The sequence below is a fragment of the Drosophila takahashii genome, chromosome 3R (assembly GCF_030179915.1).
Source record: "Drosophila takahashii strain IR98-3 E-12201 chromosome 3R, DtakHiC1v2, whole genome shotgun sequence".
NCBI classification, from domain to species: domain Eukaryota; kingdom Metazoa; phylum Arthropoda; class Insecta; order Diptera; family Drosophilidae; genus Drosophila; species Drosophila takahashii.
The window spans coordinates 36,566,051-36,594,026 of NC_091681.1; the positions used below are offsets into that span (position 1 = coordinate 36,566,051).

General features: G+C 41.2%; 1 protein-coding gene across 1 annotated transcript in view; it reads right to left on the minus strand.

Moving 5' to 3' along the window:
- Positions 1 to 27,976, minus strand: part of LOC108063539 (dynein beta chain, ciliary) — a 38,557-nt gene that overhangs the window by 7,393 nt on the left and 3,188 nt on the right. Inside the window, exons 4-26 of the mRNA XM_017150663.3 lie at positions 27,040 to 27,684; positions 26,234 to 26,516; positions 25,695 to 26,173; positions 24,985 to 25,484; positions 23,665 to 23,978; positions 23,282 to 23,385; positions 22,190 to 22,716; positions 21,298 to 21,512; positions 19,780 to 19,956; positions 18,929 to 19,303; positions 18,671 to 18,844; positions 17,731 to 18,003; positions 15,971 to 16,459; positions 14,570 to 15,541; positions 12,776 to 13,042; positions 10,858 to 11,903; positions 9,895 to 10,438; positions 9,016 to 9,524; positions 7,957 to 8,712; positions 7,145 to 7,733; positions 6,418 to 6,666; positions 4,095 to 4,571; positions 3,550 to 3,914 (exon numbers count right to left, since the gene is read on the minus strand). Coding sequence (XP_017006152.2) covers positions 3,550 to 3,914; positions 4,095 to 4,571; positions 6,418 to 6,666; positions 7,145 to 7,733; positions 7,957 to 8,712; positions 9,016 to 9,524; positions 9,895 to 10,438; positions 10,858 to 11,903; positions 12,776 to 13,042; positions 14,570 to 15,541; positions 15,971 to 16,459; positions 17,731 to 18,003; positions 18,671 to 18,844; positions 18,929 to 19,303; positions 19,780 to 19,956; positions 21,298 to 21,512; positions 22,190 to 22,716; positions 23,282 to 23,385; positions 23,665 to 23,978; positions 24,985 to 25,484; positions 25,695 to 26,173; positions 26,234 to 26,516; positions 27,040 to 27,684 — 10,329 coding nt within the window. The remainder of the gene's footprint in view (positions 1 to 3,549; positions 3,915 to 4,094; positions 4,572 to 6,417; positions 6,667 to 7,144; positions 7,734 to 7,956; positions 8,713 to 9,015; positions 9,525 to 9,894; positions 10,439 to 10,857; positions 11,904 to 12,775; positions 13,043 to 14,569; positions 15,542 to 15,970; positions 16,460 to 17,730; positions 18,004 to 18,670; positions 18,845 to 18,928; positions 19,304 to 19,779; positions 19,957 to 21,297; positions 21,513 to 22,189; positions 22,717 to 23,281; positions 23,386 to 23,664; positions 23,979 to 24,984; positions 25,485 to 25,694; positions 26,174 to 26,233; positions 26,517 to 27,039; positions 27,685 to 27,976) is intronic.

Here is a 27,976-nt window from a genome sequence, read left to right on the forward strand (position 1 = left end):
TGAAGGGGGTGAGATTTTCTAATAGGAAGGACAACTTTTTGCTTCGCTTACTTAAGCTATTTTCAATTAGTTATCTGCTGTTATGCCCTCTTCTCCGCCAGACGCACTTAAAACTAAAACGACAATGATTTATGCTCATTTATATGCACATTCATATGTTTAAAAGAGGTTCTTTCTATGTAATTGAATAATCCTATAATTGCTCTAAGCACAGAGACTTAGTAATACAATCAAAAGAGGGTAATAAACTAGCCACAAAGAATAGAAAAATTACCCAAGATTCCCAGAAAAACCGTCCATTAACAATGGCCGCACATACATGGATCGATTTTGATATCAAAACCCCTGCCAAAGGACTCAAATGGGCGCTCCTGGCTGCCAGTTATGTGGCATAATTGTTTTTGCTGCAAAATATTGTGTTGAATTTTCGGTGAAATACCTGTCAGGTGGCATAAGAGCATTCTCATTTAAAACAGATAGTATTTTTCGAAGGCAGCCCAACAGCTCCCAACAATAACAACACAATAAGTTGGCAAACAAATGCGTGTATCCTGCAGGATCCTTGCCAGCGTGTGTGTGCGTGTGTAATGTCATTGTCAAATATGCAGAAATTTATATGCAAGTCAGAACAGCTTACACACACACCTGTCCGAAAAATAGGGGCTGCCGCCTTATCACCACCCACATAAGGTACAAACAATTTGCTGTTGTGGGTCAAATTATATTTTCATAAATATTTGAACAATTCTCACTGGCAAAGTCGGACATGGGGAAACCAGGCTGTTGCTCCTTTGCCAGTGCATTGAATGTCCAAGGCAACCCCCTCCCGTTCATTTTGAACATAAATTCACAACCCAACACAGTTGGGAAATTTTTCATTTTTCGTAATTCAATACGTATTTCATATGCATTTATATTTCGGGCTCCGGATACCCCAGCGATTTAGCTGCTGACGCTGCCCATTTGTGCACAGAAATAAATTCTTCCTATTTCATATCCAATTTATGATTCTAACATACCAACTTGATATTTTATCATATCATAAAAAATACCAAATGTAGAATTTTTTAAACAAATACTGTTAAATAAGGTAAATATAATCTTATTCATATTAAATTGATCTTTATAAAATTTATAATTTACCAGCACATATCAATCTGATCTTCTGTCAATTTTTTTTCTGTGTATGTCTGTTTGTGCTTGCGGATTCTGCAGTTGTTTAGGTGCGAAAAATTCAGTACTTTACCCCCCAAAAACCCCCAACCATCATCATCACCATCATCCTCATCGACATACGCCCTTTACGGATTTTCTTTTGGCTTGCACGCGCACTCAATTGAATTTCAATGAATGCAGCCCAGTCAATGGGCAGCCAAAGGTGTCGGAGTGCTCTGCGTGTTGTACTATATGTACCAAATATGTACTATATGTTTGTACCGACCCGAATTGCCATTGACATCTATATGAATTTGATTAAGTTTTTTCCCCAAATGCTTATTGCATGTGGCTTGTGATGGTTTATATAATTGATAGCTGGGCACCCCGTTGCTTTCGATGGGTATTCAGGATATTCATGACCTCAAAAGGGTGGATTTTCATTAGTTTCCCATTCAGCAGCCATTAAAACTTGGAGCTTTTGGCACAAGTTTACTCTTTGAATGGTAAATTCTAAATGATGAGGTCACCTGATGAGAGCTTTCATTTATCGAGTGTTCTAATATTGACTTTGCTTTCACTTTGCATGTTTTCTTGTTTAATTCTGTTATATGTACTTGATTTTGCTGTCGATTTGATCTGTAAATCCTCGAAATAGGACAAATTAGCAATGTTTTGGCCAAACATTATCGAGTTATGGTCTTGAATAAATATTATTATGTTTCTATTCAACCGTTTTATGGCATTGGTTGCACATCGATATAAAATTCACAGAGAGCCAAAAGCTAAAAGGGGTTAGGGATTTTAAACTATATATTTTTCTTACATCACATAAAAAGCGAATATAGTGCGTTATATTTGTTGTTTTTAGAACTGTTTGGTTTTATATTCCACATAAAACTTTCATTTAGTTTTGTTTGCACATCAAAAACGAATTGAATAGGCTTGACTTGAAACCTAATAAATGGCGTACAAATATAGAAATAAATGATTTTTATCTTAAATTAATAAATGAATATATTTTTCAATCAACACACAGATGATATACAACACCTTGTGCCTTGGGCTTGATGAATACATCTCAGTTATAAAAGTAAATTCTCCATATGACATGCATGAAAACATGTTGCATACCTTGAGGCGTTTAAATATATCATGTAAATTTAGCAGCCTTCAACGGTTGCAATGGATTCTTATAAGTAATCCATGGGTGATGCATTGCCATTACCCCTTTATCCTTCCAACACGTCCTTCAAAATCCTAATAGGCTTTGCCTTCACCCCCCTCACACGCTGCTTTCACTCCTTTCTTCGAGCTTCGTCCTTTTTCCTTTCACCTTCCATCCATTGTGCCAACTTTCACACTTGTCAACTGCAATTGTTGGCTTGTTAGGCAGCTGCCTTGCACCTTGGCTCGACATTTTCGTGGCTCACGTTACCAGGAGAGGAGCACCAGGATCTGCAACAGATGGGATTAGCCCCGTACCTTCCTTCAGCCACTCGGTATGACAAGTTTGCCTACCCGTATTTGGAGTACGTGCCTCCGGCTTGAAGCTGCTTAAATGCATTTCGGTTAACTGCCAATGATTTTTGCAAATTGCCACCGGTACTCCAGGCGGTTCATTGCCATCCGACGAGTGCTCAATCGAGTGAATGAGTCGAGTTCGGGGACCTCGCCGTGCTTACAGTGCTCGCAGTGCGCCAAATGGGAGCGAGTAAATAAAATTTACGGCCTTTTGTTGCCGCGGTGGCCCGCAAGTAAGCGAAATTCGCGTGCACTTCGGGAAAAATTTTATTAAAATTACTAAAAAATGGGGAAAGATTTTATCAAACCTATTAAAATATTGTTAATAAGTTCATACAGTTAAAATACCAATAAAGGAATAAAACTACGCACACTAACGTCATTTACGACGCCATATTGCTTCTCTCCTTTTCCGAGTCAGACAATCTCCGAGAGAGAGAGTTCGGCCAAATTATATTACGTAATATCAATTTTACCAGTATTTCATGGTAAAAACGATATGTGTCTGAAATACCAGAAATTTACCATGGGCATATCGATTTTACTACGTGTTTTGTGTGCAGAAATAAAGACCATAAAGATGAGGCTCTTAGGTTATTTTCCAATTTTGTTTATCTTAGTTATCTCTAATATATTTTATAAAACCTTTTATTTTCCTTCACTCCAGTTAGTAGTATCTTTAATTACAAAGACGAATTTTAATATAATAATATTTTTTTTGAGTGCACAAACCCCTCATCCCAGCCCCTTCAGAAGTGGCAGGCGAAGCAATTACAGCTACAGCCAACGCACACGGAATGTAAATTAAATTTAATAATTGATTACGCATAAATGCAGTGCACCAACTACCAAAACCGCCGAAGGACTCACCTCTGGACGGACTCCCGCCAGCGGACATTCTCGTTGGCCAGTCCATTGACCAGCCGATGGGCCAGGTCGATGGTGAAGGAGGTCTTGTCCGCCTCCCTTTGGCATCGCTGCTTCTCGGCCACCGCATTTTCGAACTCGGCCTGAATCTCGGCCAGCTTGGCCTCCAGATTCTGGATCTTACCCTTAAGGTATTGCAGTCGTTCTCTGGCCTCGAGGAGCTCCTGATGCGAGTCCTGCAGAGCCTGCTGTTTGGGTCCCACAATCAAGAAGACTTGATGGTAGCGATGAAGGTTAATCACCCAGGCACAAAGGCCAGCAGCAGCCACGGATTTTTGCACCACCTTGTCGGGATTGAATTCGGGGTCCTAAAATGGCAATGTTATAATATCTCTTTTATATCATGTTGAAGCAGAGCATTGGAAGCATTGGTTTTTATAAAGTCAAAAAATATAAATGCGGCTAAACGCCTAACTTGCATTGGGCACACGTCGATTCTTCTTTGTGTCGCTATTTTTTTTCATTTTCATGATATAATAAATAATTACCTTAAGATACTCCTGCAGCGTTTCAATGATATTAGGGTGTATATTATCCTTGTTGTAGTTAAGCAGATCGTTGAGGAACTGGTCCACGCGCACCATCATCAGTTTCGATGCCTTCCAGCTGCGATCCCTGGGGATCTTTCCATTGCTGGCCAGCAAAACCATGACAGCGGCACAAACATTCACCACTGCCTTGGGTGGCGAGCCAAAGGACTTGAGTTCGGTGAGGTTGTTTTTATTCAGCGTATTTAGAGCTGCTTGGGCGGCCACCAGGGCGGGCTCCGCCTGGCGCAGATCCTCCTCGCACATCTTGGTCTTGATCGAGACATCCTCCTCGATGATACGCACCCGTTTCTCCTCCTCGGAGGCAGTGTATCGCTCCCGCTTCACCTTTTCACTCTCGGCACTCACAATCACAATCAATTTATCGGCTGCCGCATTTTTGGCTGCCAGCTGAACCTCTTGGATGGCCAGTTGGTGCTGCGGGTGGAGAGAATTAGAGGAACCGCCAAATTGCGTCAATTGAAACTCAAAGCCAAAATCAAAGTGAGCTGAAAACTTCTACCGGGGCGCCGGGCGAAAATAATTAAAGCCACGGCACGATGGCTCAATATTTACGCAGAGCAACTTTTGCGCCAAATTGCGGGCGCATCAATACAAATAAAAGTGAATTTATGTGCCACGAAATAGGCAGTGATGGCAGAAATAAATGAAGGTTATAAATTATACCGTGGAATAATTACCAACTTAAGGATTTTATTTACTTGAAAAAATTTGTATTTAATAAAAACAATAAAAAATGAAAAAAAATAAATTTATAAAAAGTAATAATTAATAATAGAATAATTACACTTAGCTTAAAGATTTATTTTACAAGCAAAAAAAAAAATATTTATCTTAAACCTTAAAAAATCATAAAATTAATTAAGCTATTTAATTCGACTAATGTAATATTTTACAAAGATTAATAAAAGTACACTAATGACATTACCTTAAATTTAAGAAAAATTTACTAAAAAAACTTTCTTATATTTTTTTAAAATAGTTTAATTAGGTATCTATAAATAAATTGTAAAATTTTTGTAAAAAATATATATATTCCCTAATATAACACCTTTCAAGTAAATATTGCTTTAAAAAATCCTTGTATCTTATCTACAGGTAAAACCCCATCACTAAAAACCCGAGCTGAAGTGAAAAGTGGAGTGAAAACTGGCGGTTTGAGGACCCACCAGCGTTCAGGAAAACTGAAACGGCTTTTGTTCGCCTGAAACGAATTCAATTTAATTCAATTAGTTTAAATAACATTTGGCCTGCTCCCCCCACCAGTCTCACACTCGAATGGTTTTTGTTTAGCGCCGCGAAACAAGTTTGGTGCCTTTGGGCCCACACTGCGTATACGCGACGTAACCGGAAACGGCGCTTAAAAACTCAAAGAATGGCAGCGGCCTTCCGCATCTCCGGTTTCCGCCATTGATGTTGCCGATGGAGTTGGATGGTGGACAAGTGGACGGCAGATTTGCTGCAACAACAATTCAATTAAGCGCACTAATTGAATGGCCGACGCGTCGCCAGCGGATCGAATGGCAGTGTACAACTATTGGATTGAATTGAAAGCTGATGCCGCCCACCCAATGATGATCGATTTTGCGGGCACCCTGCGTTCGTGTTTAATTAATATTTGATGGCAGACAGACACAATTTTTAACTCTGCCGAGATTGTAATACTTTTATTCTTTTTTCCATACAGCTTTCCATACAGTGATATTATTCGAGGTCCTACATTCGACTGCAACATCTTTTTGTGCAGAGGGGAAAAAAGTGCTGTGTGAAATTATGTGAAAGGGGATTAAACATGAGAAGTAAGTGCATTTATACTGGTTTCGTATTTTATTTTCAGTTGAAATTGAAATATAACAAAATGTGTTATGTTAAAAATGTTTTATGTAAATTTTAACTAAATAATTTAATTTTTTTTATCCAATTCTAGTTTTTTTTACCGAAATTATCTCTTTTTAAATATTTTATATAATTCTTGTTTAAATAAGTATTTAAAATTATAATTGAAAAATTTTATTACACATTTGTAATATTTATTTTATTTGAAATCTAAATTAAAATGTTTTAAATTTATTATAATTATATTAAAACATACAATAAATAATTTTTGTAATTTTCTAGTTCTAGTTTACTTTACCGAAATTCTCTTTCCCAGTGTATTAACACCCGCGAACCGGATTCACCGCATGCACATTTCTTTCTCATATGCCACACATATGGTCACCATATGCCGGTCGGTCGGTCGTCCACTCCATCATTTACTCACCTTCAGCGTGTCCACCTGACGGGCGCACTCCGCCAGCTTGGACATTCCGCTCTGCAGACGAGCGATGCGCTCGGCGAATTCGCCGTTTTTGTCCACCAACAGTTTGCGGTAGAGGAAAATGTATTCCAGAAAAGTTTTCGGGGTCGTGTAGTTGTAGCGTTTTTCATTCTGCAGATAAATTCTCGATATCTGATTCACGGTACCGTGGACGTAAGCCATAAAGCAACCGATGGGCGGCACCAGTGCGGGCTGCATGGAAATTTCGGGGTTGGGGCGAAAAAGGAAAGAGGATGAAGGACATGGGTCAGGTCAGTCTGCTGTCGTCCTGGTGCCGGGGACTTAAAGTGTCCGGCGTGACGGTTTGCAGTTGTAAATTGTGCCCGACAGACGCATAAATAAAGGGTACAGTACACTTGGAAAATAAATCAGACTTTGGAAAATAATATTGAGAAATACAAAAACTAACAATAGAGTAAGGTATTTTTGTAACAATTTATAGAAATTATTCCGAACACTTTTAAAAACATCGCAAAATTGAAAAAATCAAGAAAAATTGTTTAGAGGTGTCTAAAAGTATGCAACAATATACTGAGAATTCGAAAGTTTCGAAAATAAACTAAACAATAAACAATATTACTAATAAAATTTTGGGAGTTACCTTTTTAAAATCTTGTATTTTCTTTCTATAGCAACATAATTATTTAAAAATTTCTTTTTGTGTACTAACCTCCAGAATGCCGCTGATTTCGTTGAGAAACTTCTGGGAAACGGACTCCAGGGCGCTTTTGGGCCACTCATGGAACCAGTCGATGGCCGTCCGGCTGATGATGGCCGGGAATTTGCGAGCCCGAACCCGTAGCGTCTGACCCACCGGCGAGAAGCAGAGCACCACTTTGAGCAGCCGCCTTACTTTCTCCACGAAATACCTCCAACAGTTCTCCTTGGTGTCTAGCGTACCGCTTTGCTTCACTTCGTTGCGAATCCCGTTGGTGATGGTGTCCAGCTGGTCGTCGTTGAAGAGCTCGGGTATCTCGCCGGAAGCCAGTAGATCATTAATGAGCATCAGGACCGATTCATCGGGAATCTGTGCATCCGAGATGAGGAACACGGAGGCCAGATTCTTGAGGCCCACCTTCATGTAAAGGCTGCCGATTTCCTCTCGCATATCTAGGAGACCAAATCCTCGCTTGATTTGGATCTGGGAAACATTAAGCGAGGATATGAAGGCAGCCAAACGGGCCAGGGTTTGCTTCCCTGAACCTCCAACTCCTATGAGCAGGGCATTTCCCCGGGGACTCTCGAGAATGCGATTAATGCTGGGAGTAACAAATAAATTAAAATATTAACAAAATGAATAAAATTACTAAGCTTTTGAAATATTTTTTTAAAGTAAAAATATGTGTCTAAAAGTATGCAGTGAATAAATTATAAGGGTTTGTCTGAACAGATTTTTGTTTTAAATTATATTGTTGCATACTTTTAGGCAATTATTTTGACGTTTTAAGAATCTATCTATTTCTTAATTTAGTCTTAATTTACCGGCACACGTGTATCATGGCATCTTCAAACAGAACCAGGTTCATATAGCCCACCACCTCATTATAACTGGCCTGGGCCTCTATAAGCAGTTGGTAAAGAGAGTCCCAGCTTTTCAAAGGCATATATTTCTGGTCCACCAGAGACTGGGCAAAATGACTGTATATTAGAGGCTCTGCAAACACAAAGTCCTCGTCAAAGTCCTCAAAGTCCTTCTTGAATATATCTCGAATGGAGGACTTAAACGATTTGATATCATAGGGATCCACCAAGCGATCGTGATAGACCCGATAGGCCTCGTGCACATAGAGTCGTATGAGTTCCGAGGGTCTGCTGCAGATGGTTCCGCCATAGCCCGATGCACCTCCTCCACCCGCCGCTGCCGGAGCACCCACGCTGTTCATGAGACCCTGATAGATGCCCGTGAGATCTCGCAGATTGAACAGATAGTGGAACTTCAAGGCGGTGGGCAAAAAGGCATACTCCACTCTGCGATGCAAGGCAATGCCCACTTTCACAAGCAGACTTCCTATGGAACGAATCTCCTTGCTGAATCCTTGGGCGGCGCTCTCCAGGTGACTACTCAAAATGCTGCCATAGATGTGCTGCAGCACATCCTCGCTAGGTGGAGCCACCGAGAAGACACAAAAGTGTCGCTGCAAACGCGGATCGATGGTAAAGGAGCCGGCCGTGGGATTCATGCAGGCGGCAAACTGACAGTGCCGAATGTCCTTCAGCTGCAACCGCTGGCGGTCGTACCTGCACAGAAAAAATGATTGAAAAATTATCAAAATGATATGTGCTGGTTAATATGGTATTTTTCATATCATTTTGATATGAATAAGGATTATGTTCTAAATTTGGCAGTATTTTTATAACTTATATGAAATGATAAAATATCAAGTTGATATGTTTGAATCATAAATTTGACATTATTCGGCGTCTAATTGATATGAAATCTGGTATAAATTACCCTATTTCGTATCAAAATTTATTTTCTGTGTGGTCGGAAGCTCAGATGAGAGAAGTCACCTCTAAATCACTGCACTTGACACCACTCACCATTGCCTGTAGTCCATGAACTGCCGCATAATCGTGTGCGGTTGAACGGTGCCATAGGCATCCACCTCCGGCATGTTCAAATCGTTGACAAAGTAGACGAGCCGTCGCTTGGGGCCACTGGGTGCATAGCAGCGACCCGACTTCTTCTCCAGCGGACGGTCGAGCATCTTCTGGAATATCTCCGAGCTGGTGTAGAAGTTAAAGTGCGTGGCCTGAACGGTGGTCAGCAGGGGAGTCGCCGAGGAGGAGGCCTTCCGTCGCACTGCCGGAGGATTCACCACCGATTGGTGCTGCTGACTTTGGCTGCTGTCACCTGCTAAGGTTACCGACGATGACACGGCCACCTCGAGGAGCTCCTGGTCGCCGGCATACTGGCTGAACAGCTCCCGGAAGATGGCACCCTTGCCGCAGCCCGAGTTGCCCACCAGCATGCAGGCCAAATTGCGGTCGATGAGCAGCTTGAGGAAGTAAACCAGCCGCGTGGTCTCCGCAGTGGAAATCAGCACGTTCTGGGAGGAATTATATAATAATTGAGATTAAATGGAGTATATTTGGGTGTCAAAAAAATAGAAGGATTTTTGAAATCACTTTTAAATTTTAAAATAGGTGTCCAAAAGTATGCAACAATATATTTTATCCATTATTTACAGCATACTTTTGGACACCTATTGTAAAATTTAAAAGGACTTAAAAAGTGAGCTACAAAACTATCGATATTTTCGATATTTTGACAAAATTGATTAGATAAAATCGATGTTTTGAAGATAAAACACAAATTAAATATCGAGAAATAGCAAACTTTCGATATTTTTTCAAGCTCTACCTAAAAACTTAAGTGATTTCTGTGGCAATCCCTATGAATTATTTTTTTTAACCCACCTGCAATGGCGTTTCCGAGTCAATTTGCCCCTCGAGCGGCTCCTGGGCGGCCAGTTCCGACCAAGGCTGAAACTTTAGGGTCTTCACATTTAGCTGATGGTCGAAAACGGTGCCCTGGCTGGGCAGCTTGATGTCCTTGAACTCTCCCGTCCACCACTTGTGGAATTCCCGGTGCCAGTCGATTATAACATCCTGACTCAGGGCAGATCCAAAGCTCCAAACGGTGGCGTACACAAAGATCGTTTCCAGGGCCAAGACCATCGCTTCGTGCGAGAGTTCACCGTGGTGTAAATTATGAGGATTTGCTGCTCCCACGGCTCCACTTCCCCTACCCCGTCCATCGCCGTTGCCCTCATCGCCGCTGTCCAGGAGGCACTCGAGCAGGTGGCAGGTCATCTGGATCATGGCCATGTCCGTAATGGGAGTGATTCGCCGGAAGTCGCGCTGCCGTTGCATCAGGCAGGGAAAGTACTTCTCAAACAGCGTGGTCAGGATGCCCCGCTCAATCATGTCCACACGGGTCTCCAGCCAGGAGGAGACGTAGCTAAGGGAATGAAGAGGAATATTTCTTTTAAAAATATATCAATATATCAAAAATAAAAATGTTAAATTTTTAAAGAAAATGTGAAAAAATAATAAGGAATCTTATAACAATAAAAGTAAGTTATATACTAAACAAATATTCGTCCTTAATTTTAGAAATTTAAAATCAATGGTTTTGTGAAAAATTAAAAATGAAATTCTATGGAATCTAATAACAATAAAAGTAAGTTATTTACTCAGAAGAAATATTGGTCTTTAACTTTAGAACATTTAAATCAATGGTTTGTTATTCCTTAAAATTAATAAAACTATCTTCTTTTAAAGAAGATTTTGTCTCATATGTAAACAAAAATCGCCAATAACTCAACGTTTTGACAGTTCATGGTGAATAATTTTTTTAAGTTTATCTTCAGTACTCACGGTGACCAGCCCAAGTCCTGTGGGTTGATGTACAGAATCCCGGCTCTGGAAACAGTGGCCGGAGTGGCGGCCTTTAGATGTCCCACCTCGAAGAGCAGGCGCATTTCGCGCTTCAGGGATATCCTCTCATTGCTGGCCAAAGTCAGAATCTTATTGTCGTCCATCAAGGTGTTGAGACTCTCGATCCACATGGGATCTATGTCGCCATCGAGCACAATCCACTTGGGATTGCCCGGCGGCATATTGGCCTGCTCCCTCATAATGGAGGAGAACAGCCCGTCCTTCCATTCCCTCGTTGTGGGATTAACAATACCGAAGAGCTCATCGTTGGACAGAGCTTTCGGGTTGAGCACATGACACACTGGCTTCAGCTTCTGGATGCGATAGGTTTCGCGCAGGGTTTGCCAGATCTTGGTCTTCCCCGTCCCGGCATTGCCCACTATGAACACCGAGTGTCGCACATCCAGAAGTTCCTGCAGCTGCACCACCTTCATGAGGAAACCCTCCTCCGGCTGCAGTTTAATCTCATTCACCGCCCTTCTGATGGTCTTTTCGAACTCAAAAACCCGCTTGCGGGGAACATCCAAGGCGGGAAAGAGGTCCCCAATAAGACCCATAAATATGGGCACATCCTCGGTGACAATCTTGGGTATATTGAAGTCGCGCAGCGCTCGCATCAAAACCTGATCCTCCGGTCGACTGTGGTCATCTCGCTTGAGGGTCCCTGCCACCACCAGTACCGACTTAATGGCCCGCAGACCCCAATCGTAGTGATCCTGCTTGGACAACAGCTCCTTGCACAGCGTGTACAGGGTGATAAATTTTCGGGCCAGCAGACGGGCATCCTGGAAGCCCTCGGCCATTAGCATAATCTCACAAATCAAGGCGAAGTCCGGCACAATCATGGCGCAGGGCCGGAACAGGGTCTTCAGGTTCTCCGGCAGCTCCGTGCGGCCCGCGTAGCCGGGATTCATGGTGATAAAAATTCCAACCGACGGCTCCAGCGAAATGCGCTCGCCCATAAAGATAAATTGGGTTTTATGCATCTGTAAACAGAGGAGGAGAAGGCGAGGTCCAGGAAAAGTAATCAATGCAGGATGGTGGACGGTGGATGGTGCATACACAGAAAAAAACAAGAAAGGAAGCTACCTTCGGCCAGCCGAAGCTTATATACCCTTGTAGATAAAAGAATACTCACTCGGTGCAGTTCCAGGGATTCCAGATTCAGCGTTTCGATTTATTTCAATTTTGTTTTTAAGTAGTCAAGAATCAAAACGCCTACTTCCTACAAAGTTACAATGAATTTTCTTATATTTGTTTGGGTGCCTTAAGATATAGTGGTCCGATCCGGCTGGCTCCGACATATGTACTACCTGCAATAGAAAGAAGACCTTCGGGAAAGTTTCATCGCGATAGCTTTAAAACTGAGAGACTAGTTCGCATAGAAACGGACAGACGGACAGACGGACAGACGGACAGACGGACAGACGGACAGACGGACAGACGGACATGGCTAGATAGACTCGGCTATTGGTGCTGATCAAGAATATATATACTTTATGTGGTCGGAAACGTCTCCTTCACTGCGTTGCAAACATCTGACTGAAATTATAATACCCTCTACAAGGGTATAAAAATTAAAATGAAATAGGGTCAATTTTACCTTATTTCATATCAAACCGACATCAAACATATCAATTTGATATTTTATCATATCAAATACCAAATTTAGTATTTTTTAAAAACAAATAATGTAAAATAACATAAACATAATCTTTGTTCATATCATTTTGATCTTTAATAAATATAAAATTGACCAGAGCATATCAATCTGATCTTGTGTCAATTTTTTTTATCTGTGTAGTGGGAAAAGAGAGAGACTGGGTGACTGAAATCAATTTGCAAGCGGACAGCGTACCTTTATCGCCTCCTGTATGGTCTTCACCTGGACAGCGACCACCGACAGGACCTCCACGCAGATGCGATTGAACTCGTCAAAGCAGCCCCAGGCTCCCGTCTGGGCGAGTCCTTTGTAAATGTTGCCACAAGATTTGTAGTCCATTTGCTCCGAGCAGTTGAAGACATAAACCATTACGCCCAGGGCGCGTCCCAGATCCTTGGTGGTTTCCGTTTTCCCAGTTCCCGCGGGTCCAGCCGTTGCACCGGCCAGCCGCAATCGCAAGGACTAAGAGGAAACGAAAAGGTGGCATATATGTAAATTGCTTGAAACATTTATTTTCCACTAACGAGTTGTTTAATTTGCCACTGCCGAAGGCGAAGAGGGTAGTTCTACCACAAAACTGATGATCGCCTTGTTAATGGCTCCTTTCGCTGCGGTTTTATGCAATCACCTCCACTCAATTCAAATTTATTTCTCAATTCTCTGGGATTTGCTGCCTCAAGGATGTTGTTGAATTGGCAGAAGTGTGTTTATTGAAAATACTACAAGTTATCCCAGGCTAAGCAGCTATTTGCCAAACAAAATTGTGGTTTTGTAAGAGCTTTTAAGCTGCAATTTAAAAATTATTTATGATTTTAAATGAACTAATTGTTAGCAAGTTTGACCTTAGGAGCTTTTTCTGTCAAGCAATGCCACAAATTTGTAATTTATAGTATTTACAAAATTTAAAGAAAAGAAATTTAATATTTATCATAAACATAACAAAAAAAATATTCATTTTTATTTCGAAATTATTTTATTTTTTTGAATGTACCTACTAATTGTTAGCTAGTTTGGCCCTAGGAATTTTGTCTGTCAAACTATGCCATAAATCTCTGCAAAAATTATTTATTCCGATAATAATGACCTAAAGCATTTCTAGAGCAGGGGAAATTGAAATGTAATACGAGAATATCATAATTTCAATTACCCATTTATCAAAAATAATTTGATGCGATATTTTACTGTTTAATGCAGAATGCACAAAATATGAACATGTTCATGTTTTGACATCTATGACAGCTTCTCCCCCGATATTAGTTTCACACCTTAGTTTCGGGCCAACACATTTCGACACATTTTTCCAACAATATGATTCGTAGGTGTCAGAGAGATAACGTCCGATTTGGCAGTCGAGCATGAAATGTGCGTGCTGTCTGTCGGAGCAAAAATCTGCGCTAATTGCACACGCAAATACATTTAATTTATTGAATTTCCGCCCCTTTTTTCCCTTTTTTTCCCTGTCACTCAAATTGAGTTTTTGTCTTTAACTAGCTGCCTGGTTTTAATATATTCAAGCCACGCGACATTGGCTTTCAATTATTCAAAGCCGGGCTACATTTGTAGCGGATTTCCGCTGCTAAATCCATTAACGCCCACTGGCAGGAGGCGTTGAAAGGGTTTATATTTAATTCAGCAGGACTCGTTAGAAGGGATTTTGCGCGATAACTACAAAGTGAAAGTGATTTTCTTTTGAATAAATTAATATTACCTTACATAAAAAAAAATGTGATATGAAACGACGATCGATTTTACATTATGTGGTATCAAATTGACTTGATAACCTCGAAATGTAAGCAACAGGGCGTTTCGAATTTCTTATATGTGTTTCTCCCTCCCACTCATTGAAATTTAGGCGCTATCTCGCTCTATTTCGAAATTTCCACTCTTTTTCAAAGTCATAGAATCTACGAGAGGTAAAAACGACATGCCAGAAATTTACCAAGCGCATATCGATTTGACCGCGTCGTGTTTTTTTTGTGTGAACCTCACCTGAGTTAGCGTGATATAACAGCGATCCGTTAAAGGGGTAATAACTAGTCGCGATGTATTCCCCAGATATTCGTAGGCATATCGGAACTCAGCATCGCAAATATTGGCAAAGCAATCCTCATCGCCACCGCCACAACTGATGGCCGTACTGGCCCTCCCACTCGAGCTTCCCGCCTGGTCATCGTCCCACCGGTGACGCAACTGACTTTGCCACTGGAAGGCCAGCGAATTGTCCACCTTGGAGGCTATGATCTTGCCCACCACATCACGCGAATGCACATCAATCGTGCAAATGGTCATGATCTTTTGCCGATCCCCCGGGGAAAGTTCCCCCAAGAGGAGATTAATCAAGGCATTCAACTGAGCAATCTGTCGCTTGTGCAGCTCCTTCATCACTCCCTCGTAGCCTTCCTCCATGCAGCCAAAGGATCGATTGACATCCGCCGTCCAGCTGATTTGGCTGCAGCATAGGGCCACCTGGGCAGGCCAATCGTAGAGCCAGAGTTCCCGAGGTTTCTCCCCAAAAACCCGCAGAGCCCGTCGAAATAACTCATGCAGGGTGCTCCTCATCTGCTGGATAATCGCACGCAGCCAGAGTTCCACTCGCCCGCCACAAACAATAAACGCAGGTTGATCCGGATCCGGGGAAACGAAAGGCACATACTCATCGTTTTCCTTGGAGTGCATGCCCAAGGCATTGGGCGTATTGGTTTCGTATTGCAGCCGTAGGATCGAATCGAAAAGTTTGATTAGATGTCGGTCGATTACCTGCGGATTGTTGCCATTGGAAAGGATGTCCAACAGGTCGGCGGCGGAGATGAAGTAGAAGCGCGGGAAGGCTAGTCGCTTGGTTTCCAGGTAATCATTCAGGGCCTTTTCGCAAATCGCCAGGCGCTGTTGCAGCTGCAGCAATTGGGCAAGTACATCCTCGTGGCGCAACACCACCTGCATGACCACGCGAACCTCACTAACCTAAAGAAAAATTTGATTTATGGCAAAAATAAATACACAAAAATCACTAAAGTTCTAAAATCATTTGTAAAGGTGTCTAAAAGTATGCAGCAGAAATTATTTTTTGTTACATATATTTTGTTATTTATTGCATACTTCTAGGTATATTTATAAAGGATCTTAAGTCTTTATAGTTTTGAAACCACTTTTAAAGGTGTCTAAAAGTCTAAAAGAATATATTTTTCTGATCTATGACTCTATGCTATTTCTTTCATACTTTTACAAATATTTATAAAGGATCTTTAATCCCTAGAGTTTTGAAATCACTTTTATAGGTGTCTAAAAGTATGCAACAGCATATTTTTACTGTCTGACCACTTTATGTGTTGCATTCTTTTAGACACCTTTATATATGATTGTAAATATTTTCATAACTCTACTTTAACTCACCTTAGCTAGAAGTTCCGTAAAGTCCTTATCAATCCGCTCAAAGTTCGCCGCATCCGCTGGCAACTGGGCGCGAATGTCCGCCGATCCAATGAAAATGCATTCCAAGTATATCCACTTCCTTTGCACCTCGAACCAGTTGACAATCAGCGTGTCTATGCCGCCCAGGACCTTTTGCCAGTGGCCCAGCTTATCCAGGAGATACTCAATGTGTTTCGAGGTGGAGATATTCTGCAGTTGCATTTGGTTGTCGTCCAGCGTTTCGATCAGTTCCTCAGATACCTTGAGCAACTGGATGCTGGGACGCGTGTGGTGCTGTTCCAGCTCGAATTCCAGATGGGACCACGTGGCCCTAATCTCGTCCAGCACTTTGGTCACCGTCATCTCCTTGATGGCCCGGTCCACCGTGTTCTTGATGTCCTCCTCGTGATGCTGCAGCTGCAGGGTCAGCAGCTGGGCCAATCTGGTGGATTTGTTGCATTTGAAGGAGAGCTGTGGTGTGGAAGGCACATATTACGCATACGCCGAGTGGGTCTAATTACTCAGCAATTTGAAATTTGAATACATTTCAACGGCTTCCAGAATATCTTGGCCCGTTGAACAAAGGACAGGGGAATCAATATTAATTCATAGCCAAAACACTAAGCTACAGCGTTTTAGTTCGTGTCTGCTAAACATTAAAAGTAAATAAAAATTGTATACCTATGAACTCAAAATTTTAAAATATTGTTTATAGATTTAAAATTTAGATAAATTGTTACATTTTAATTTCGCTATTTCAGTTAGACCTAGAAAATACTATCTCAAATAAATACTTAATATTTATAGAATTTTGTAGACTAGTGTCATGCCAGCTAAGATTTTCTCTGTTGGTCTGGATACACATTAAAAATTAATAATCTTAACAAAAAATATTCAATCTTTAAAAAATACTAAATATTTTTAGTACTTTGTAGACAAGTGTAAGCGATGGCTTTGAATGTCAGTTAAGATTTTCTCCGTTGGCCTGGACACACATTAATAATCACAAATTTTGACTGAATTTCGGCAAATTTAATTAACAGTACTGAGCAATGCATTCCTTTGTCGCCTCCAGCTGTGCGAGCCAAAAGCACCGATAAGCCAATTGTTAGGTAGTATTATGTATAATGGGAGCCAAGCCAAGCCAAAGGCCACAGTAACTGGAAACTGGAGGCATGTCGTCGCTCAACAATGCACATAATCCGGAAACCATGAATGACCGACCGACCGACGGTTGGCTTGTGGCAGTTTTCTGATTGGGCTTAGATGGGCATAAATGCGATAACTACATTTTAATTCATGATTTCGATGAAACTGATTTAGTTTGGATTTTCATTTACATTTACACACTTACCAGCTCCTCCATGGAATGCTCTCCACTCAGCTGAGCATAAAGAGATGAGCGAGAAATTGTTGATTAGATTTTAGTAATTAATGCGACAATGATCAGGGATTTAGGAATCTAATTGCTGAGATATGTAGTTTGTCCCTTTTGTTTGGGCAAATTACGGGTTGGAAATCCCCATGTGTTCATATCCTGGGAGCCTGCAGCTCCTGAGGTTTTCACATCACCCCCGCTAATGTGTTTGCCCAATGTGCGCGCCATTGTAAACTTGGCACAAAGACACATCAGCCAGCGGGCAGAATGCCGGCTCCATTCTATTGTAGTCCTTGCTGTACCGCCGCTCAATCATTTGGAAGCACACACAAACGCGACACCCGAATCCCTGTATTATGCCCACCTTTGTCAGCTGCATCAGCTCCATCCAGTGGCGCTCGGTAATTGCTGGATTCTGCAGCTCGGTGATGGCCCTCAGCGAGGCGACCAGTTCCCGTAAAACGCCCACGATGTGGACATAGGGCGCCCACTCGCGGATGCACTTGTCCAGGGTGCGCAGGTCGCGGGTGAACTTCTTGCACTCGTGCTCCATGTCATCGGTGTCGATGAGCAGCCAGGGCGTCGCCTGCCAGTCCACGATGCACGACTCGATGACGCGCACAAAGTCCCACAATTGCTAAGGGCATTCAGGATCAAGTATTAGTTTGGTTATGAATAACCTGTTTATGATTAAGACATTTCATGTCTTTTTTCTGTTTCTTTAAAAAGTTAAGTTATTAATACTTTCAACTTTATCATCTTTAACAAATGTAAACACAGCTTGCACTGCTTCTAGTATTTTCTTATAATTTTTTATGGTGCTATTTGAAAAATTTCTTTTACGTTTCGACAGGCATTAATAAGCACAACAAAATAGCAAATAAGAAAAATATAAGTGTTTGCTAGTTCGTTGTACTCATTAATCTAATTTTTCCGATGATAACAAGGAAATGTTATTTATGTAAGAAGTTCGGCTGGACTACATCGACTATCATATACCCATAACTCAGATAAGGAAGAGCGAGGGAGATGGAGATATGCATGCTGCAAAGCTGCTTGAATTTATTATCCAATATTTGCTTATAACTTTTTAATGTATGATTCGATTTAAAAAATTTCTTCTACATTTTCATAGGTATTGATAAACACAACAAAATAGAAAACAAAATATAAAATAATAATATAATAATAATAATAATAATAATAATAATAATAATAAAAAATCTTTGACATTTCCAGATAATATTTATTTAAGAAGTTCGGCTGGCTGAGGATAAATGACATGAACATGTACATAGACCTACCTTGACCCTTCTCAGTTCGACCTCGCACAGTTGCAGTGTTGCGGAATCTGGTGGCTGGATGTCGAGGAGTCGGGCCCAGCGGATATAGAGACGCTGCTGTCGACGGAAGCGGTGCAGCCGGACAAAGACCTCGTCGCAGACATCGTAAACTTGGGGGCAGGGCACTCGAAAGAACTAGAAGATTAGTTAAGATCCCAGTTAAGTTAAGATTATTATAGTTACATGAAATAATTATAGAATATATAAGTGATAAAGTACCGGCATCTTTTGGAACTGGCGGGCATAATGCTGCATGTGGCAGGTGTGCAGACCGATGAGAGCGGCCACGCGTTGTTGCTGATGGAAGCGAGTGTCCTGCAGCGCCTCCTGTTTAACGGTACTCGACTGCTTCAGCTGCTGCCACTGCTGCGGCAACTGCTCGATTCCGCGCAACAACTGCGGCTCGAACTCCACATTGTAGGTCTTCAGCAGACCCATGATGTCCTTCAGCGGCTTGAACACGTTATCGGCATACGGCTCCCGCTGTCGAATCTCCGACATGATGGCCAAAACGCGGAGCAGGGCGGAAAAGTCCTGGCGGGCGATATGCAGCTGCAGCGTCTCGTGACCGCGAGCAATGAATGCATTCAACTCCTGGAAAAGAAAAAGAAGTTTACCGCGATTTAAGGTGTTCCCAAACTTTTTCAGTGAGCAATAAGTGCTTCTGGGGCCAAATAGTTAAAAGCCAGTTAAAGCCAGTTATTTATTTTCGAATATTTCACGGAAAAATACTTTCTATTAGTTTGATTATTATTTTTACTTTAAAGTAACTATGTACCCAATTTGCAATAAAACATCGGAAGAAAATGTAATATTACTGCAATAAAAAGACATAAAATTGTATAGTAGATATTTTAAAGTAAAAATGTTTAAAGTTAAATAAAATTTTGTTCCTTATTTATTAAGAAATATTTAGATCTATTTTGCAGTTTCAATTATTCCTGGACTAAATAAACATAATTTATAATTGATTTATAATATTTTTTAATTTCATGGATTTAATATCATAAAATTTCCTGAGGATGGGTAAAATTAAGTATTTTTATTATTATTATTTATTTATTTCTTACCTTAAGAGTTCCCTGGACGTATCGGAGTAGCCATTTCTTGCAAAGGTGCGACCACTTGCAGGCCAGATTGAGTAGGCCATACTTGAGTGGCTTGATATCGAGGGCTAGCCATCCGTTGATGCACTCCCGGTTTTCGCACTGGTCGATGGCGTCGTGCACCTCGTTGTAGTTCTCGATCTGTGGAACATCCGGTAGGTTAGGGAGTGACAACTTCCGTTTGACTTGGTCCTACCCTAATTTATTTGCTAATTTGCCACACATGGGTGTGTGTTTTGTATACACACATGTGTGGACAGGCTAAGCCCCTATATGCGATGTGTATATATTATAGTATTTGTACCGCTGCCGTCGGTTTATTAAGCGCACCAGCTGCGCCCAGAGGCAACTCAATGGCTAGTCATAAATAAAATGCCGGCCAGTGATTTTTCGTGCTCTATTCCAGGCGCAGGGTATCACTGAATTTATATCTTGAATAAATTATTGAATACTTTTTTGAAAAACTATACATAAATTTACAATTTTAATTTAAAAAGTTTCCAATATTGTCTTAAAATTATTAAAATGGTGTCGAAAAGTATGCATTGAAATGAATCCTATTGGAAATTTTTTGTTGCATACTTTTAGACACTTTTATAAATGATTTAAAACCTCTTATAACCTTTGTCTAAATATAAGTAATATCTAATTATGAATTTACCATTTTTACACCCAACATCCTAGAATTCATAAATTTCTAAAACAATACCATTACTAAATCAGATAGCCACTAAATATCATGTCCTTTTCTATCCCACCATTGGCTTTCTCTCAGGAGGCTAAATATAAACGTGTTTAGCATTTGCAAAATAAAAGGTTCCGCCCCGCAAAAAGATGAAATGTTTAAGATCAGACCATTCAGACTTCGTTGCTTTCCTGTTTGGCCATGTCTTGCTGGCGAATTTCCCTTATTTTATTGGGCAACACCCAATTTCACGCCATGTCCGTGCACTTTGACCATGATTTGTTGTTTAGCCTCTGTGTGTGTGTGAGTGCGAGTGCCTTTTGGGTAATTTATTGCATACTTTTCGGGGCGTTTGATAATTGTTTAAAGAAAATATTACGCATACGTCGGCGATTTGCCTGCTGTGCTGCAGGAAGTGGCTCCCAATTGCCCCCGAACATAAGTCAACGACGCCATGCGGTGGTTAAGCAGTTGTTTAGTGTTTTGCTTTGTTTTGTTTCGGGGTTCTGTATATTTTTTCTGTTCTGTATATTTTTTCGTTTGCCCTGGTCAGTTGCCACACATTTGACCCTAAATGGTTGGCATTTATCAAGCGTTATTGGTCTCAGGGGCTACATGGCGTAAATTGTGTGGCTGCCAATTGAGCAGCAGCCCAGTCTGCGTCCCCGATCCTTCTCCTTCCACATCCTTATCTGCTCCTCCCGAGTTGCTGGGTGTGAGTGTCGCCGGCACTAAAGCTGTTGGCATTCAGTGCCCTGGGGTCTCCGGCTCTCCTTGTTTGCCTTTTTCCAACTCACCTCCTTTTTGAACGTCTCCATGATGGCATAGCCGCCGGCGCTGACGTGGTGCGTCTGCTCCCTGGCCGTTTGCATGCAGGCGGCCAGCACGTCGCCGCTCTGCTGGGTCCAAAGGAATGCATAGGCCTGGAATTTGGCAGCATATGCCGCTGCCGCCTCAACCGTATCCGCCAGGGCATCGCGTATCGCCTTCTCCAGCATTTCCAGGCTATCGACTGGGATGTACAGAGAGGAATATGGGAAAAATAAGTGAAAAACGGTAGATAACAGACAATCAAGACTTTATAGCGAGTAATGGTATGCGGAACCTTGTATATCCTAACAGGGGAGTTTACAAATTAACAAGTTTTTATACAGAAACTCTAACAAAAAAGGAAAATAAATTTATTTAAATTTACGTTTAATGAAGCTTTTTGAACTATCTGAGAGAATATTGAAGACAAATTATTCCAATACATTTCGAAAACATTTAAAATTTAATGAAACTCATTTCATTCGAGAATATTTTATATCAGGGGTTTTAAAATCATTTTTAAAGCTGTCTATAAGTATGCAATAATGTATTTATAGAGCAAAGGTCTTTCAAATTAATCACAAATCAATGCAATATTTTTTATAGCATACTTTTAGACACCTTTAAACATTTTCCTATCAAATAAATGGATGCTTTTAAAGGGTATACAAAAATGCAACAACTTATTGGTGTTACGAAAACTATTTAAAGCTGTCCAAAAGTATGCTGTAATTTATTTCTTCTAAATGAATAAAAATCAATGCAATATTTTTTATAGCCTACTTTTAGACACCTTAAAAAATATTCCTATCAAATAAATGGATCCTTCAAAAGGGTATACAAAAATGCCACCACTTATTGGGGTGTCGAAATCCATACCAGTGCATTCCATTTTTTGACTATACGCCTTGGCGGCTGCCAGCAGGTTGAATTGCACGGCCTGCGGCTTCGATTCCTCCTGCTCCTGTCCCTTCAGTTCCTGTTCCCGATCCCGATTCGGTTTCTCTGGCTCCTGTTCGTCGTCTTCATCATCCTCCGACAGCGCATTGTCAGCCACAATTCTTGGCATGCAGTCGCATGTCTGTTTTATATCGAGCAACAGCTGCTCCACAATTTGTTGAAAATTATTTTCCACACTTGCATCAAAGGCGGGCGAAAAGCGTATTTCCGTTTCCGTCAGCTCCAATTTAACTTCGAAGAGTGGAGCATCGTTGATGGCTGGCGGGGCTCCCCCAGATAGTCCTCCTGGTACTCCTCCTCCTCCTCCTGTCGCCTGTGGCGTTGTGATTTGCTGTAGGACTAACCTTGCCATGCTGGCTGAAGCACCGAGATCCACTGGAATTGTTGCTGTTGTCGTTGCCTTCGCTGTTGCTGTTGCTGTCATTTCTTTGTACAAATACTCTAAACTGAATTACACGGCGTATGAGTAATGTGAAAATTAAATTTAGTGTTCAGTTTGTTTTGCAGCTTATTTCGTTTGCAGGTCTCAGTCACGCCCCCTTTAGGGACTGAACCCCCTTCCAAACCCCCTTCTGAACCCCTTATTTGTCTGACGTTGTCTGCATGCAATCACGAAAAGTGCCGCTAAGTGAAACATGCAATTGACGCATGAATGCTCGGCCCGCGGCAATTTGTTGTTGCCATTGTTGCCCCCATATTGCTGCGGTCGTGAAGTGTGTGGTTGTTGTTGTCAGGTGTTGCAGGTGTTGCTGGTGTTGCACTTCTGCCGTTCTGCAGGTGTCTTTCATTTTTGCGGTTGCAGTTGTGCGATTTCGTGCTCATTTACTTGATTAGTTCTGATGAGACATGAAAGGAGCTGCCAGCGTGCCAAAATGTAATGAAATAGTTAGCTGCCCTGGCAGGTGAAGGAGTGCAATTGATTGGCGATGAGTGCTACTGATAAAACTGATCATAAACATGATGATGATGATTATGATGATGATAGAAATTTAAGTCAGGCTGTCTAGAAACCTTATTCTCATTGCCTCGCGAACTTCGCGGCATATTAACTCATCCACGCTGGCCAGGTATTTGTTGTACTGCCGCCGCTGCTCCTTGGGAAATTCACGAACAAACTAAAAATAATTATTTAATTCTTAATAATCAGGTATTAATTATAAAATAATACAAATTTACCAAAAAAAAAACTTTAAAATATTTTTTAAAAATGTCTAACATTATTAATTTTATCATTAAATTTGAAAGCAACAAATAATAAGAAATAACATTAATTCTCAGAAGTTTTCCACTTCAAAATAAGGATCGATATTACCGGAATCCCAAAACCCTACACTTAATTTTTATAGTTAAATGCGAATCCTACTCTTAAATAATGGCTACTGATTATTACTCACCTCCTGAACACTCAGATCCCTGGAGTACAGCTGAAACTCCTGGGCCTCATAGTTGAAGAACAGACAGAAGTTGGCAATCAGCAGGCGATTGAGCAGCATCTTGGTCTCGTCGCACTGCAGCAATCGCAGACGCACTCGGTCCTGCTGGTGGCGCAGATCGAGGAGATTGCGACCGTATAAGCTGCGCTGATGCAGTGGCTCCCGGCTCCAGCGACGCATGCTGGCCAGGATGGCATCCAGATTGCCATGCGACTGCTGCAGGCGGGCAAAGAGATCCCGGCTCTGCTCAAAGATGTCCGCCACAAGCGGATCATCTGGGGGAAGATGTTACCGATACACAAGGAAATAAAAATATTTAAGCTAATTTTCTTTTTACTGCTAAGTACGCATCTTAATTTAAAGGGGAATAAATATAGCCAATTGAAGGCATTTAGTCCTAAAATCATAAGCTGAAATTAAAATTTCAAAGAAAATGAAAATTGAGCTTGTAAATGACGTGAACATGCCTTGTAATGTGAGTAATTCATTAAATGCTTATTAATTTAATCAGGTGTGTCCCTGAAAACTATAACAATCAAAAAACAACTCAAAAGCAATTGTTGGGTTCCTTCAAAAATGTTCCGACATTTCCATAGCTAGAGGCGTTTTGAAGAACATTTCAGTAGGCTTTTTAAAATTTTTTCCTTTGTAGCCCATATTCAAAATCTTTTTGACATAAAAAACCCGACATTTGTATTGCTAAAAACAACCCCCTGAAATGTCGGTGTCCCCGAAAAAATAGAGGTTTAAGTTTGCTTTTTGACACGCACTTGTATGAAAAACAACATAAGGGCTACTCAGTTTCATCCGATACATTTGAATTTCTTTCGATCAGCATTTAAAATTAAGCCGCTGAACACATAATCCAATGCATTTTGTTAAATCTTCTTCAAAATTAATTCGAAAAAAGGTTACCAAAGCCTTGGACATTTATGAAAATGATGCAGATATTTTCAAACTTACAAACTGAACCAAATGTAGGACGAAAAAAATTGACATTTCAAAGCATCAAATTCAGGTTTGAGGGAACCCGACAATTGTTTTTATGTTGCTTTTGATTGAGAAAACAAGGAAAACAAGGGAGTTTCTTAGTTGTTTGTTGTTTTTGAAAGCAACTCTCCGAAAAAACTCTAGTGTTTTCTGGGACACACCTGAATGAACATTTTTATGAGATTTCAATGGAAATATCCAATGATAACTAGATTAAATTAGTGTGTCCTAGGTTTTATTTTTACAGGGTGAGTTCTGGTAATTATTTTTGGTGCTATATCTTCCACTCACCGTAGTTCCGCCAACTGAGCTGCTGACAGGCCCGTGCCACCTGTTCGTCGATGGTCGCCAGGTCATTGCTTATTAATTGCAGCTCAGCTGCGGCACATTCCCCCGAGCGAATGCCGTTGTAGAACTCCCCAATCTTGATGAGTCGTATGCGACGCTCCCAGTAGGCATCCCGCTGTCCGTAGAGTGTGAGCAGTGGCTCCGGCAGCTGGAAGAGATCGCCGGATAAGCTGCCAGTGGCCTGCAGGGCCAGCAAATACTTGGTCTCCTTCAGCAAGGTAAATAGCACCGGGGAGAAGTTGAGATAGAGCTGACTATTATCCTCTGATCGGGAGAGCACCGATTCATCTAGTCCCCGAATGATGAGCCTATCAATGCTCTCATGCCAGGAGGTCCAGATTTTCATCTGCAGATTAGTCAGTTTGGTGGTCAAACTATTGCGACGAGAGAGCAAAGCAGCCCACTGAAGGGGCAACGTCTGCAGCTCTGATTTCTCTTTTAGTCTGGGAAATTTAAAAATATTTAAATATGTTTATGTTTATAATTATACCATATTTCTAAATATTAAAAAATATTTAAAATCGGATTATTCATTTAAAAGTTATGAAGAAATAATAGTGGCACGCGTGCAAGCAGTGCAAGCAGTTACTTTACTAAATAACGTATATCTGATACTCTTTAAATTTGAGAATATTTTTTTGTTGCAAACTTACAATTGTTCAATCAGTTGGTTTAACTCTTTTGCTCCAAATTCATCGCATCGACTGATATGCTGTTCCAGCCACATCATCGCATTGGCGATGGGTGGAAAATTGTTGGCCATGGGCAAGGCGGTCAAGCCTCGAATTTCGTAGCCCAGCAGAACTTCCCTGACATTCTCCTCCAGCTGCTCCATTTCCGTGTCGTAGATGAAAAGGATGTGCGGAAGGACTCGAGCCAATTCCGGTCGCACAGCTGCACGTTGCAGCAGGCAGCCAAACATCAAGGTCAGCCGGAGCAAGTGCGTCCAGCTGTGGCACTGTTCGAAGGCCTGGAGCAAAACGGTGGCCAGTTTCTGCTCCAAAAGTTGCATGCGACCGAAGAAGAGAACTTGTTCGCGGCGAAAACATTTCCATTTGCTGGCCACCGAGGCCGTGAGATCGATGTCCACGTTGCTCCATTGCTCGAAAAGTAATTTGAATTCGCCGAAAATCTAGGATAAATATTAGATAGCAGATAATTCTGGAATAAAACCTTTTACCAAGTTATTAACCTCTCTAACGCGTTCTGTTAGCATTTTGCCCCGCAATCCGCCCACTTCGAGCTTTTCGAGCTGCTGAAACTGCACTGCCGCCTCGAAAACCTGACGCAGCTCCATCAATTGGGCCGAGAAGCCATCGAGTGTTTGGCCAAACACATCCTCGTGGCAGAAGCGCCACAGCTGCTGCTGGTCATCGGGTGAGGGAGAAGGAGCCACTGCAGCTGCTCCATCGGCGAGGGCGGGCAAGAGGACCTGACTGCCGGCATAGCGCTCCTTGTACTCCAGCATTCGTTGCCTGGCAAAATTAGGTTATTAGAACTTCACATTAAATATTTATGGTAATACCTAAAAACAAAATTCTCAACTGTCTGAGCTTTAAATTCATAATTTAATTTTGGCAAATTTAATATATTCAATAATAAATATTTAGGAAATTAGCCAAGTTAGGAGCTTATATAACAAAGTAAATCAGCTTTGCCGACACATACTTAAACTTCTTTGGTTTGATTGCAATTAATTGATTTTCTATATGATTTTACGTAATAATAAAAAGAATATAATATTTCAAATGAAATTAATGGTTTTAAATAAATGTGTACAAAAGAATACAAATAGTTTCCGTTGCTTAACTTAATTAAGAATGTATTAAAATGTTTAGAATTTAGTTCCACATTAATGAAAATAGGTATTTGTAGATATTTTAATAACGGTGCTTCTTGTATTAAAAAGATTTTCCACAGAAATTTTTTTAGATTTTTTAAAAATATATTTTCTTTGCTTATCTAGCTATTCTCAATATTATTCCGCTTAAAACTCACTTGAAAAGCTCCAGAACTTCGGTGGTTCGATTGATTTTGAGTAGCCCCTCGTCGGCGTCTCCCTGGAAAAGAAGCTGCAACTCCAGATCCTCGGCCGCCCGATGAACAAGCATATTGCAGATGCAGCGCAGCAGGACACTCATCCGCTGGGTGCTGCGATAGTACCTGGCATTGCTCCACACCAGGTGGACCACGTGGACCAGGGGAGCCACCAGGTCATGGCCGTTGCTGAACTGCACCGAATTGAAGGCGGAAGTCTGGCGGAGCAGCGGCTGCAGCCAAAGGGACACATCCTGCGCCTCCAGCCAGGCGGCCACTAGTTTCCGAAAGGCAGTGGCATATGGCACATAGTAAACCGACTCGATTCGCTCCAAAATCTGGGCCAGAGTTTTGTGCGTCGCTTCTCGCAGCTGCTCGTAGATATTTTGCAAATTTAACTTCCGGTTTGTCCAAAAGCCAATCTCCTGGGCGGGCAGCGAAACGAGTGTCAAGTGCTTGGGCGGATGTCCGGAGGACAAGGTGGCCGATCCCAAGGGTTGACACTCGGAACGCTCTAGGACAATGTCGTGCATCTGGGTGGTCCAGTTAATGAACATCTCTTCTAGCAAGTTTCGGAATTTGGGATCCAGTGCTGGCCTTAAATGACTAAAGAAATTGATAGAAAAAATCTTTTAAATAATCAAACAAAATTTTTTTAAGAACTTAAAATGCTTTAAAATATAAATCTTTTCATCCGAACTAGAATTCTAACTATTTAAGACTAAAAATGTTTTTAAGAACTTAAAATAATTTCAAATGTTGATCTCTTTAACTGAACTAGAATTCTAACTTTTTAGGCAATCCTACAAGGTTTAAAGTTTCTCAATTGCCAGTTGTATTATCGGCTTTCATTTCGAATTCTATTCAACTAAACTTTGGTCCATGGGGAGGAACTTTT